This window comes from Triticum aestivum, chromosome 1B (genome assembly GCF_018294505.1).
Source record: "Triticum aestivum cultivar Chinese Spring chromosome 1B, IWGSC CS RefSeq v2.1, whole genome shotgun sequence".
In the NCBI taxonomy this organism is placed as follows: Eukaryota; Viridiplantae; Streptophyta; class Magnoliopsida; order Poales; family Poaceae; genus Triticum; species Triticum aestivum.
In genome coordinates, this window is record NC_057795.1 from 29091405 (window position 1) to 29105152 (window position 13748).

At 44.9% G+C, this 13748-nt stretch overlaps 1 protein-coding gene across 3 annotated transcripts; it reads left to right on the plus strand.

Moving 5' to 3' along the window:
- Positions 1 to 4276: 4276 nt before the first annotated feature.
- LOC123085531 (uncharacterized) lies at positions 4277 to 11245 on the plus strand. 3 transcript variants are annotated; one of them, XR_006439806.1, is made up of 7 exons: positions 4277 to 4390; positions 7225 to 7297; positions 8999 to 9062; positions 9163 to 9258; positions 9985 to 10104; positions 10351 to 10415; positions 11039 to 11245. XR_006439806.1 is itself a non-coding variant. In XM_044507191.1 (5 exons), exons 1-5 carry the CDS (start codon positions 4301 to 4303, stop codon positions 10100 to 10102), a joined length of 441 nt encoding a protein of 146 aa, XP_044363126.1. In that variant the 5' UTR covers positions 4277 to 4300; the 3' UTR covers positions 10103 to 10310. The 3 variants fall into 3 exon arrangements, 1 of the variants encoding a protein (XP_044363126.1); XR_006439810.1 differs by lacking the exons at positions 4277 to 4390; positions 7225 to 7297 and adding an exon at positions 8046 to 8337; XM_044507191.1 differs by lacking the exons at positions 10351 to 10415; positions 11039 to 11245 and having other exon boundaries at positions 9985 to 10310.
- The last annotated feature ends 2503 nt before the right edge of the window (positions 11246 to 13748 follow it).

Here is a 13748-nt window from a genome sequence, read left to right on the forward strand (position 1 = left end):
AAAACAGTAAATTGCAAAAAAACATGAAAACAAAATAGAAAAATTCTAAATTTTTCGGGTGCAAACATTCACAAGGTTTCTCCATGCGTGGAAGTCATGACAAAAAAAACACTCCAAAATGCTTTCGAAAATAGCATTTGTTGAGGGGCGACTTTGTTTTTTTTACCACGACTTCCATAAATGTTATTTCGGGATGAATTCCCAAGAACTGGCAACATTTCTCAAAGTTTGCACCGAAAAATTTCAGAAATTTTCGAATGATTTTACTGTTCATTAGGGAGCATATAAGCTCAGGACTAGATACTCCACGTCTCCTGGTAAAGAGTTATATACCAAGTTTGAAGTATTCGATAAAGATATGAGTTACCCTCACCCTATGAGAGTGTAGTCTCCCAAGAGTATGAACATACTCAAGTAGTGCGGTAGCAGATCACCATGCAAATGGTTTCCCTGTTAGTAGGTACCAGTGTGGAGGGAGCCTCAAAGTTCCTACACATTGTACTCTTATATGCTAGTGGTTGTTAGTTGATTGCTTCCATGAGCACATCACAATTTTTATTTATCCTTGACTCCATTCTCAGGTCACGGTGGTTCTATGGGTGCTCTACAAGTCATGGGGATCGCCACTGGACACTAAGAGGCTTCAAGCTGCTGCTGTTTTGCTTTTTATCGGTGGGATTCTCAAATGCTTTGTCAAGCCGTGGGCTCTCAAGGGCGCCAGCTTTGATAGCCTTGCTCATTCTTCTGGCCTTGCTCAGAGGACTACAAATAGAGAAGAAGACCTCGAAAAATATGTTGAGAAAGCAAGGGCTTTCATTCTAAATGAAGATCACTCCTCGACCCATTGGGTGAAACTCTATGCACCCGAGATGCTATTTATTGGCTTCGCCTATCCCTATTGTGACCGCCTTACAAATCTGATGTCATTTTTTGGGCGTAGAAATCAATTAGCTTACGGTTCACTTCAGGATGGACTCTCCGACATTTTTAAAGTTCTCTACACGAGAAAGAAGATCATAAATGAGGATACATTCTGCGGTATATTTGGCTTACTCGTATTGTTGTTCTGTTATGTTCCACTAGTTGTGACTTATTTCATGATTGCCGATTCAAAAGGCAGTGTGGATAAGACTGTGACAATTGTGCTATTGGTTGGCACTGCTTTTCTAGAACGCCTTGCACCAAAATCTATGAATTGTTTTGAAGAGAACGAGTGGCCTACCATGGTTTCCCAACATAGCGTTATAGGGTACTTTGCCCGCAACAGAAGGCACTCCATGTTGATGAGATTCGCAAGATTCCTTCAATGCAAAGACTTGCTTGAAAAGTATTGGCCCATGGAGCCTAGCTATTCGTCTGTGGACATCACAAAGCTAGTCCATAAATATGTTCAAGATGGGTGGAAGGAGTACATAAAAGACGCTGAGAGTTATAGGGAGTTCAATGACATAAGGGGTCAGTGGACACTTGTGCGCGAGGGCTGTGACGAAGGCCTGAGCTGGAGCTTAGAGAAGCCGCTCGATGAGAGTGTTCTTCTCTGCACATGGCCACAAATTTCTGCTTTTATCAGATGGACATACCCCCTGATCATGAATGTGTTTCTCGCTGTAGAGAAATATCAAATTATATGATGCATCTGTTGTTTCTGAATCCTGAGATGCTAATGGCAGGCAGCCGGAGGAATCTTTTCAAAACCGTATATCGAGAACTTAGGGACATCCTTAAGGGCGAGGTCACATCACTTAAGGAGAAGAGGCTTGTGCAGAAAACCATTGACAAACTGAAGTCCAATGATGATGCGAAAGAAACTTTTATTCATGATGCTTAGTTACTTGCTCAAGGATTGATGGATATAGGTGATGAGAGAAAGACATGGAAGGTGATCCAAGGCGTGTGGTTGGAGATGCTCTGCTTTTCGGCTGGCAGATGTCGAGGGTACTTGCATGCCAAGTCCCTAGGCTCCAGCGTGGAGTATCTCTCTTATGTTTGGCTCCTCCTGGCACATATGGGGATGTAGACATTCTCGGAGAGGATTCAACGTGCCATGTCAATCAATTTGTTGAAACAGAGAACATAGCATGCAAGATACATAAGGTGCCACCTGACAAATTTGATCTCGGTGGTTGAGTTATAAGCTCATGAATTTTATATAGAACTAGTGTATGGACTAAGCGTCGATCCGTGCATTAGCACAGACTATTTTAAATTTTTGTTTGTTAGTATAAGCATGGCAGCCATTACATATGATTCCTTTTAGTCATTTCAACAAAATAGTTCTGTTGTATTACTAAAAAAATACAAACATGTTGGCACATTTACATACTTACATTGCTCTTAGAAGTATAAATGCAGGTAAGTCCTATCTGAAGCTCGTTGGCAAGGCCGGCCTGAGACTTTAGGAGCCCTTGGTGCCGTATGGATTTTTGGGACATGATTCTACGCGCACTCAATTAAAAATTAGATTTAAAATAGTAAAAAAATGGATTTTTTTGCGGCAAACACAATCTAGTATAATACTCACGTTTATAGTATCGGAGCAAAATGAATCATGTCGTATTCTGAGTGAATTGTTTTTTGCAGCTACAAAAAAACCGGAATAGTAGCTTTTATATAGTATCGATCCTGTTGTATTTTTCTTGGAATATGCATAACTCATTTTGTTCCAAAACTTTGAACGTGAGTATTATGCCAAACCATGTATGTTATCAAAAAGTTTAAAAAATATTTGACTAATTTTATGAACTTTTTTCAATTTGGATGGGCTCGCACCCAGGTTTACTGTTGTATTGCCCTTGGTGAAAATAAATTCGAGCACCATTCAACACTAAATCAGAATAATAATCATTAAATATTATCAACATTCAACACTAAACCCAACACGAAGAGACCAATATGTTGTAGTCCTGTGACCTTCACTGACATATTAGAACCAGACCGGTAGGGTGTCGATGCTGCAACCAGTTGTTGCACATCCGAGGGTGTGTGTTTTTCATCTTTGGCCTCAACTTCTCCTACATTTCATTGAAAAGTTGCTCCGACAACCTTTTTGTAAAAAAAAATATATTATAACAAGACCTTCGTGACTTCTTCGCTTGATTAGCAATTCAAAACCGGATTTGGACCGCGGATAGGCTTCAAATACGTGGATGACCAAATTGCGGCCTATGCCCTCTTTGTAAGAAAACTGAGGAACCGGTGGACCACCTCTTCTTCATGTGTTGGTTCACTAAGTGACTTTGGGGCATGATCAAAGCGTGGCTCAACCTCGACGACATGGACACTTCTCGTTGGAGTGTGGAACGTTTCATCAAGGATTGGTGGATCAATATATCCGGGAAGAATATGGCAAACCGGAAGGCGATGACGTCCCTCACCATGCTCACTTGTTGGGCCATTTGGTGTGAACGAAATGCTAGGGTGTTTCAACATAAATCCACACATCCGTCCATAATCCTCTCCAACATCAAGATTGAGGCTAGGCTTTGCGTCAGCACTTGGGAAACATAATGCCGCGAGAGTAGTGACCTTGTATTTTGCTTCCGCTTTTGTTTGTAAAAGAAACTCTAAACTCCTTCTTAATTAATGGATGAGGAAAATCTTATGCCTCCGTTTAAATAAAAAAGAGTTTCGCAACTTGCATGTTCCTGAACCCATACTTCGAGCCGTGCTCCCAGCATATCCAACATCCCAAAGGTTGTGACCTCTGCAAATTAAAAAAAAATCAAAAAATGTAGGGACGTTCACAAAACATGTGCCCGTAAGTTCTAAAAGTTTCAAATCCAAACTTGAAATACACATATAGAAACAAATAAAAGAAAATCTAATAATTTATCTTTTTATTTGTTTCTATAACTGCAGTTTCTATAACTGCAGCTCTAAAAGGTAGGAACGTTCACAAAACATGTGTCCATAAGTTCTAAATAGAAGTTCAAATCCAAACTTGAAATACACATATAGAAATAAATAAAAAGATAAATTTATCTTTTTATTTGTTTCTATAACTGCAGTTTGATTTGCATTTGGAATTTGAGAGATTGTATAAACATGTTTTTGGGAACATTCACAAAACCATTTCGGAAACATTAAAACACTTACATTTGATTAACATTTTTTAGGCTATTTAAATTTGATTTTTTTTTGGGTATCAGGATGTTTCAACCTAGCCAGACGAAAGATAGGCCGGCAGGCCCAATAATCCATAGCCCACGATCAGTCCACTTTGTTGTACACAGGGCCGGCTTCCTTCCTCAGTCCTCCGCTCACTCCCGTTCCGGCACTCCCACAGCAGCTCGCGTGAGTGATGGCCGCCGCAGACGAGGCTGGGAGCGACTCCGGCGGCGACGGCGCGGGGCCTGGCCAGGCCGCCCTCCAGGAGACGACTCAAGATCTGGTAAACTCCGAGATTCCGATCAACTAATTCGGCGGATTCCTACCAAAGCTCGTGCTCTCTCCCGATTCCAGGTCCTGATATTGCAGTTTGGTTAGGGTTCTGGTCCCCGTAGCCGCCATGTTCTTGATTCCGCGCACGCAAACTGCCCACGCTGTTAGGACTGGTCGCACTAGTGTTCTTGTTCGGACGCAATTTCGTTAGGGTTCTTGATTCACCTCTTGCCTGACGACATGCTATCCGTACCGCACGAGGCCGCGTTGCGACCTTGTGATGCGTACTTATCTGATGGAACTGCATGACATGTTTGCTTGATTTTCGCTGATGGGTTAGGATTAGTGTCGTCCCGAGGGGAAGAGGGGGCGGCCCTCCGCCGGTAGCTTATACTCCCTCCATTTTTGTATACAAGGCCACTATCAAAATTACAATTTGCAACTATACAAGGCCATTGGATACCCTTTGGCCCCCGCGTCGCTCCGCTCGGGGCGACTCGGGTGGCGACGAAAACCCTAGCCGCCGGCCCCCCTTCCCATCCTCCTCCCCCCTCGCCGCCGCTCGAGGAGGCCTCCGGCGAAGCCCGCGTGGTCGCCCAGGACGGCGGCGGCGAGGATCTGGCTGCTTCGCTCCTCGCGGAGGGCTTAGGGCGCCGAGGCAGCGGCCTCGGGTGGTGCGGCGGCGCCGTTTCTGCGGCGAGCGGCGTCGCGGGTGTTGTCCCCGTCTTCTTGGTCGCGAGGGCGGCGAGTGACGGCGGGCGCTGGCGCCGGTCGCAGCGGGGGCGCGGCCCCCCTGTTCGCGCCTGGATCTGAAGGAAGCTTCCACTCCCCCTCAGCGCGCTTCTCCTCGCCGGATCTGGTCGCCGGCGGCCTCTGGATGCTGGATCCGTGGCTGGTGGGGTTGCTTGGAGCTGCGGAACTAGACCGGGAGAAATCCTTGGCGACACAGGCAGGTGCTGTCTTCCTCCTCGGAGGCTTTGTCGAGGTTCGTTTCCTCTCCCTCCTGCTCCATGTCCCGGGTGAAAACCCTTGTCTTTTCAAGACTGGACGGCAACGGCACAACGTGCGTCGCCACCTTCTTGAAGGTGTCCTCTTGGGCACGGTAGGAGTGTGCAGAGTGCTGTGAGGTGGGTGTCGGGTTGGCTGCGTCAGCAGCGAGGGAGATGAAGCTTGGTGCTCTGTTTATGTAGCAGTGATGCTCTGCTTTGGCTTGCTCGCCGGATCCTTACTTGCTTGCTCGCCGGTTGGCGCCATTCTTGGGCAGGGAGGGGATAGGGCTCCTCTCTTCTGCTAGCAGCAACTTGATGGGGTGGCTTGGGCATGGAGCCTATCCATTCGGGCTTGATCTGCTTCCTGTAAGGTTGCTTCATCTTACTCGTTGTTCGTTTGTTCAGTGTCAGTGCCTTTGTGCAGTTTTTCCCCTTGGTGGTTGTAGCGGTGACCTGCAGTGTGGCAATTCGTCTGGTTATCCTCGTGCAGCGCTGCATCGGGTTGAGAATCTCCCATGGTGCCCGACAGCGTGTCCTATCCTGGCTCTAGGGTGAGCTTCTCCATATTCCAGCGGTCCGGCGCCTTTCGAGCCAAGGCGAGGGGCAGGGGTCCCCTCTGGATTTGGAGAGGAGTGGATCGAACAAGGTGTCACCTTTCAGTGTAGATGAGGACGTGACCATCGCTGGACTTTGTCTCAGTATGAAGAACCCCTCCGGTTTGCTCAGCTTGCTCTACTTCACTTGGTGGATGCCATCGACTTCTAGCTAGTGCTTAATTTGCTTATCCCTATAGGGCTTAGTATTTGGTGCTTGTAAGCTGCTTCGGCAACACCATGTATCTGCTGCTTTTTTCTGTTCTTGTTAGCGGCTTTTCGCAGTTGTTTAGTGGTTGTATCGATGGCCTTGTGTAATCCCTGGCCGGTTGATGGCTTTGTTAAATCAAAGTCGGGCTCCTCTTGACCCTTCGTTCTAAAAAAACTATACAAGGCCATTAACATCAATCGAGGTAAAATTGATGAGGTTTGCCTCGTACTAGCAACCGAGGACATTAATACCCTTGCATGCATGTGGGAGTGAGAAGCTTGGTTTTCATGTATCACATTAATCAACCAACGAGGAGTGAGAGGGTTGTCTTGTTGTGCGTTGAAAAGAAAAATACACATTAATTAACACGTCGAGCGAGGAGAAAAGACAAGCTTACAACATTGGCTTAAGTAAGCATTAATTACTATCTTGGTACCTGCAATATGGGTTTGTGGCCTTGTATACAAAAATGGAGGGAGTAGTAATTCAGAAGGTGTGTTTGTTTTTTCCAGAACAGTGGAGTTCGTCCACTTATAGTAAAAAGTCAGAAATATATACAAAGATTTGATTTTTTTTATTCATCAGTAGAAACACACAATGCATTGATTAGCTGCTCTGAAATTCTCACTTTTGTTGATAAATTGGGGATTGATTATAGGTGGTTTGCTCGATTTTCACTGAAGCATCAGTGTAGCTCATAGCTTAATTCAGAAGAGGGTATCTTTTGTTTTTTTCCAGAACAGAGTATTTCTTCTACTCACAGTACAAACTCAACCGTTTCTACATTTATTTATTTTTTCCACGGTGGAAACACGCAATGCAATGTGATTAGCTGTTTTGGAATTCCTACTTATGTGGAAAAGATGTGATTTTCTGTGGACGGATCCGGCAAGAAACTTGAAATGAACAAGGAGAATACTATTGATGATTGCCTCTTAAACTTTGAAACATTAGATTTGTGGTCTGGACATATTATGTACCCTCTCTGCCTGATCTCGTTGTGCTAATCTTGTTATACAAAGCCTGACAAGTATTCTTTTCTTCTATGAAGCAAATGTCGTTTGCCAAGATGATGCAGACACGCAGTCCACAATCATGGTCAGCCCTGCCATCGGAGCTTGCTGGTATGGTCCTTTGTCGCCTCCCTTCCCACGCCGACCGTGTGCGCTTCGCTGCTGTATGTCACCATTGGCGCTTCTCCAGACAAGAGCATAGCCTGCCCCCACCTTTACCATGGCTTGCATTTCCTGATGGAACCTTCACTACTGGAAAACAGGCTATAAATAATATAGACACTAATAGCGCATTATACATGCGGTGCGTCACTACTATATAGTAATGGCGCACCTATACATAGTGCGTCATTAGTATCTATAATAGTAATGACGCACCTAATAAAAAGTGCGCCATTATTATGTTTGACCAAGCTTTGACCCACTTCTGGACATAGTAATGGCGCACTTTTTCGTGATGCGCCATTGCTATTTCTAATACTAATGGCGCACATTTTGTGTCGTGCGCCACTGCTAAGTTTGGAGGAAAGTGGTCCCAGGCAGAAAAATAGCTATGGCGCATCTTATAAAATATGCGCCATTAGTACTAATGGCGCATTGCTTAGGAGGTGCGCCATTGTGGTTTTGTAGGTAAGTGCCGCAGCCCGACCGCCCACCATCTCTCTCCTCTCTCTCGGACGGAACTCTATCCTCTTCTCCTTCACCCCACGCACACACACACACGTCTCTCGGCCTCGCCCCGGCCCCGATCCATGCCGCCTCCCAGTGCTCCCTCCTCTTCCTGCGCGGCGCCCTCCTCTCTCTTCGGTCCCCTTCGCGCCTCCTCGCGACAGTCACAGCCAAGGAGCCCGAGCTCGGCGGCGACGGATCGGAAGGCAGCGTCGGCACTGGATATGGGAGTGGTGGATCCGCCGCCGTCTCCACTCGCCGGGAACCAGCCAGATCCGCCCCACGAGCTTCACAGGTGCCACCTCCTCCGCCACCAGCCACGGTGGCCTCCCCCGCCCCGTATCGGCGCGGATCCAGCCGCCATCTCCCGCAGCAACGGCGGCCTCGCCCTGCTCCGCCCCCGCTCCTCCTCCTCCTCCGCGCCTTCGCCTCGCTCCCCATCCCGGCCGCCGCGAGAGGCGGCCTCGACCCATCTCCCTCAGGTTCTCTCCGCTCTCACACCCTCCGTGTCCGTCCTCTGGATTCCGTTTCCTGGGGCCTTGCGCGCAGCGACGCACGCCGCACGTGCTGGACCGGCGACCGATATCGTACATGTGGCTAGCTCGATAGGACGCGGATCCGTTAGTTGGCTTGAATTCGTGGATTATGCCGCTGTTATTCACGGACAGACTGTTATGCCGCTGTTAGTTGGCTTGACTGGTGTTAAGACAGACTGTCAGTGCACTGGCAGTGGCAGTGATGAAGAGCAAGAGCTCTCCGATGCATGATTTGGAGTGACTCCTACACTAATTCGTAAACCTAGATTCCTGAAATGGCACATATCTTCTCTCTGTCTATCACCAAACTTGCTCTATCAGTCAAGACTATGCATACATTTGCCACTTGCTGGCCACATGTTAATTCAGCTCCCGCAATTAATGTTACCAAATGAATATCTTCTCTGTTTCCCCAAACTCGCTTTATCAGTCACGGCCGCATATCGATCTGCCACTTTCCTACCATAGATTAGTTCAGCTCGCTGAAAAAATAAGAATAGAAAAAAAATCAGCATCGATTTGGTCGTCTATTCATTCTTCATAAACTTCACATGCAATTTCTAGCATATGGTGTTCACCCAAGTAATAATCTGCTATTGTTAACCAGGTATCATCGATGAAAAACATGGGTCGTTTTCGCGTACTCTTCTTCAGGATAAGCCTGAGATCACGTATGCTTCGTCATCAAAGCTTTCACTTTCTATTCATGTTCTTCTTGCGTGGGAATATTTGTTGAAACATGCCCCGCAATGGTTTTTCCAACAAATTTAGGAAAGAAATGATTCGTGGGTATATGAGCAATTCTGAACTTGAGACTGCTATACAAGACTTTGGGTGGCGCTGTGCTAATGTCTCCAGGATATACAGGTATATGATGTAATACTTTGCTCCCTGTCAATGAGTACGCTCAGAGTTTCTCGAGCATTTTTTGGGATCGTCAATTTGTTTAGCCATGTCATATAGATATTGTTATGATTGGTTAATATCCAACTGTGGTAGGTAGACGATAGAAATAAAATGCATTACTGATCTAAATGGGGTTCAGTAGTTCATAGTTACACTCATTGAGAGGTAATATAACTTAATATCAGTTTTATGTGTATGACTGTAACTTGCGGCGGAGGAGCAGAGGCGGCAGCCCGCGCGCAGGGCGGCTGCTCCGGCCAGCCCCTTCGACTTCTCCACTACGATGAACTTGCTGAATGTAACCAAGAGCTTATACTGAATTCTCTGAATGAAGCGTTTACAGTTTCATACTCTGTTTTGTTCTGTTCATTTTCAAACGCGAGTTCTTGGAGGATTTTACATATACTACAAGTTTGAATCGGTTGTTAATTTGGTTGGGTATCACTAAAGATATTCATGTCCATTTTAACATATTCGAACTTGCTCAATGTAACCAAGCTCTACTGAAGCGTTTTACAGTTTCTGCAAAACTAGAAATACTCTGCTTTGTTCTCTCCATTGTCAAAGTTGAGTTCTTGGGAAGATTTATTTATAGAAGCTCGAATTTCCTGTGAATTTGTTTCGATTTCATGGGAATTTGTGTGACAATTAACTTGAATCGTGGATTTTGTTGTGGCGTGGGCGCAGGACCCGAGCATCAAGGAGATGGCGGAGCAGATCGCCAAGGACCCGTCCTTCAGCGAGATGCCCCGTAAATCTACTGTATGATCAATCAAAACACGTTTTGTCCAAAGTCCAAACTTAATGGTAAACAAGAGGCTAATCTTGCTATTTTTGTTTGTTATGCGGTTTGCACTTTCTGTTTCCTTGAACAGTTTACAGTTCATCTAATTTACATTTTTATGTTAACTTTAGCAATTAATTTACCTCAAACAAGGTAATTAATATGATAATTATCCCCTCTGTATACCGCAAGTAAGTAACTTACTGTAATTATGTTAAGAAATTAGAATGTTTATGACCGACTGTTTAATAAGATGCTCTTTTCACAAGGTGTGATATTGTGGCATATTTACCCTGGAGCTAGCATATATATGGAGCTGACTTTGTTCCTGGAGGTGAGCATATATTGTTGATCTTCTCATGTCAATTGCAGCAGTTCCTTGATTCACAATTTATATAGTGTGGTATAGTGGTTATATTTCGAGGTTTATCCCTGTGAAATAATCACCGCAAGGTGAGTACTTTCTACAGCTAATGTGTTATGCATAAGCTCAGTGTGTTTGCTCAATTAGCTACTGCTCAATTAAAATTGTTGACCTTCCATTGATGATAGGTTTAGAAATTATGCATTGAGTAACTGGACCTGACCTGGAGTACTTGGTTAATTCAATGATCTTTTAACAAAATTTTAACTGAATTATTTTGGGCAATGGAGTACTGAATTTTAACTGAGTAACTTGCACTTGCATATGCACTAGACCAATTGTAAATTCTTTGGCTCCTCTTTAATCTGGTGCAATTACTTAACTGACCATAATAGCCCTGACACTTGTAAGTAACCATATCATTCAAACATCCAATTAAATCTATTCTACTCCATTTCCTGAGATGAAATTGTGATGATGGGAGTGACATTAAACAGCTTGAACATCTAATTGTGCATGTACTCCATTGTTATATACTGATCCATCTTGTCTTTGCCCCATGTTAACATTCAAATTGTTAATTGCATTCAAAGTGTTAATTGCAGGAGCAGACATAGAGGAGGAATCTGCTACCTCAAAGTAGATGATCGACGTCGGGAGGGTGGGTATGTGATGTCAGAGGCTGCCGGGAGGGTGGTGACGAGCTACTGAAGAGATGAGTTCTGGCTCTCCTCGATGCCAGGACGAGGCGCTGCTGCCGATCGGACGTGGACTCGATTGATTTTGATTTGAAATATGAGGGGTTGTAATGTAAAATGCACTTCAGTTCAAAATTTCCTCCCCTTGCGAGAGGTATTCTTGGACGGAGGGAGTAGAAGATTAGTTATAGGATTTTGTTTTATTTCTGTGCAATTTTATTTTTATTGGAAACTTGTAAATACATGGTAATATTCTTGCTATAATAAAAATTATGGTTCTATTTCATTTTTTGTTTTTAAATTATTTTTCCTTATAGGTTGTTTTTTGTAAATTTGTATTTTTTTTGTTTTCCAAATATACTATTAGTGGCGCATTTCAGCCTTTATTGATGGCGCACCTAGCTTTTTAGTTAGTGGCGCACCTCTAAGATTACTAGTGGCGCACTTGGCTTTATTACTAGTGGGGCACCTGAGGGTTAGTAATGGCGCACTATTAGGTGCGCCATTACTGTCTGGGATAGTAATGACGCACCAAATGTGCGCCATTACTAAAACTTACTAATGGCGTGCTAGTAATGGCGCACCTAATGTACGCCATTAGTAGCCAAAATAGGTGCGCCATTAGTAGCCTGTTTTCCAGTAGTGCTTCTTCGGCCTTCCCCGTGGAGACGGGGCAAAAGAGTCCTTCAAGCTCCCAATCAGTGCCAACTATTGTATCACCTACGGTGACTGGCTTGTCTTCTCACAGAACGACACATGTTTCCTAATGGACCCCTTCTCTGAGATCACCTTGATGCTTCCTAACCTATCTTCTTTCTGTCTTGTGGATGAGCCTGATGGAATTATTAATGCCCGTGATGATGTCCTGGATGAAGATATGGCTGGTCCTCTGCTACAGATAGATACTACGATATCTCTGCGCAAGGTAATCAGGTGCTCGGAACTACTTGTTGTTGCCATCGTTGAAATTGGGCCTCTTCGCACTGTTGCGTACTGCCAACCGGGTTCAACCTCATGGTTGGTGAGTGAACTTGGCAGCAAAGGGTCGGTCATAGACATGATGTTCTATGAAGGTATGTTGTATGTCATTGACGAGTTCAACGACCTTTTGGCAATCAATGTCAGAGAGGACAATGATAATGGCAAGTTAAGGGTATCTCGGATCGAGCGTATACTTGATGGTGCCCCCTGTGTCTTAAAGTTGATCCAAGGTGGCATCTCTTACTTCGAGTCATATCTAGTTGAATCTCATGGTGCACTACTACTGGTACAGAGAACAATATTTGGTGAATGTGATAATGACACGATTGGTGGTATCAAGCCAGTAGGGATTAAATTTGAGGTGTGTCAGTCAGACTTCCAGTCTCGAAGTTGAGTGAAGGTGAGCAGTTTTGGGGATGACCAGGCATTGTTCGTCAGCCCAAGTTCATCCCAATCTGTTGACGTGTCTCAGTACAAGCTGAAGGGGGATTTCATCTACTTCATGGATGATGGCAGCTGTGACTAGTTCTGGAAAGATGGGCCAAGTTCTTGTGCGGTATATGACATGAGGGATGGGGAGTGTTCCTTCATACCACTGCCGACAGGATCATGCAAGGACTTCAAAATGCAAACGGCATGGTTTTTCCCTCAAAGCTGAGATAGATATTTTCCTCCATATGTGTGATGCTTTGGAGGATCGGCGAGCTATGGATGCGAGCGTTGTTAATGGGGTGTTTGTTCTCCATCTAATCTCCATGGTACTCATTTAGATATAGCATGTGTTTGTTTTGTGTCAGGTTTTGCATGTTGCAACTGAATGGCCCTTTTCTCTGAGCTTTAGGGTACTGTAATCTGACTGGAAAGTTGGTGCTTCTATTATGTAAGCTATTTGGATGACCCTGCCTTTATTTCCATCTAAATTGAACGCTACCTAACATGTTATGTTTTTCCTGATTAGTGGCAGTACATCTTTGCGAATAGTAAAGCAAAGATGTACTGCCACTAATCAGGCCAACCACAATGCGAATCAATTAATCCTCCTCTACGATTTTTTTAAATTTTTTTGGTTTGATTTGATCTCGAGAAGCCCATTATTTTATTTTATACATACAAAAATACCGCATGTACGGATGACCCTGCCACGCCAACCCCGCGCGCCACCGGCTTCAGCCTACGATAAGGAAGACCGCCACCAGCCATACCACGGCCGCCGCGCCGCCGAAGGCCCGCACCTCCGCCCCTGCCCGACTGCAGCCACGAAGGCCGCACCTTGAGCAGGAGCCCTCTGGCGGCGGCGAAGCAGGGGGAGGGGGATCTACGCCGCCCTCCTCGTGGGAGGGGTCGGGAGGGGCCGGTTTCTTGACAAGTAATTTTCATCTTCAGTTAATTATTCTCCTGCCTTGCTCAATGCCACTGTTGATCCTAACTACCTACCTTGGCCAAGCTACATACCTGCTTTGTCTTCATACCTTGACCTAGATAGATATCCGAATACATTGTCTTCATTCTTTTTTTAAGTAAATTGACTGTTGGACTCTTACAATTTTGGCTATAGGTTTTTATTGCATCATGGGAATTTATAATAGATTTAAACAAAAGAACTACTGTTTGGTTGCTTATTTTT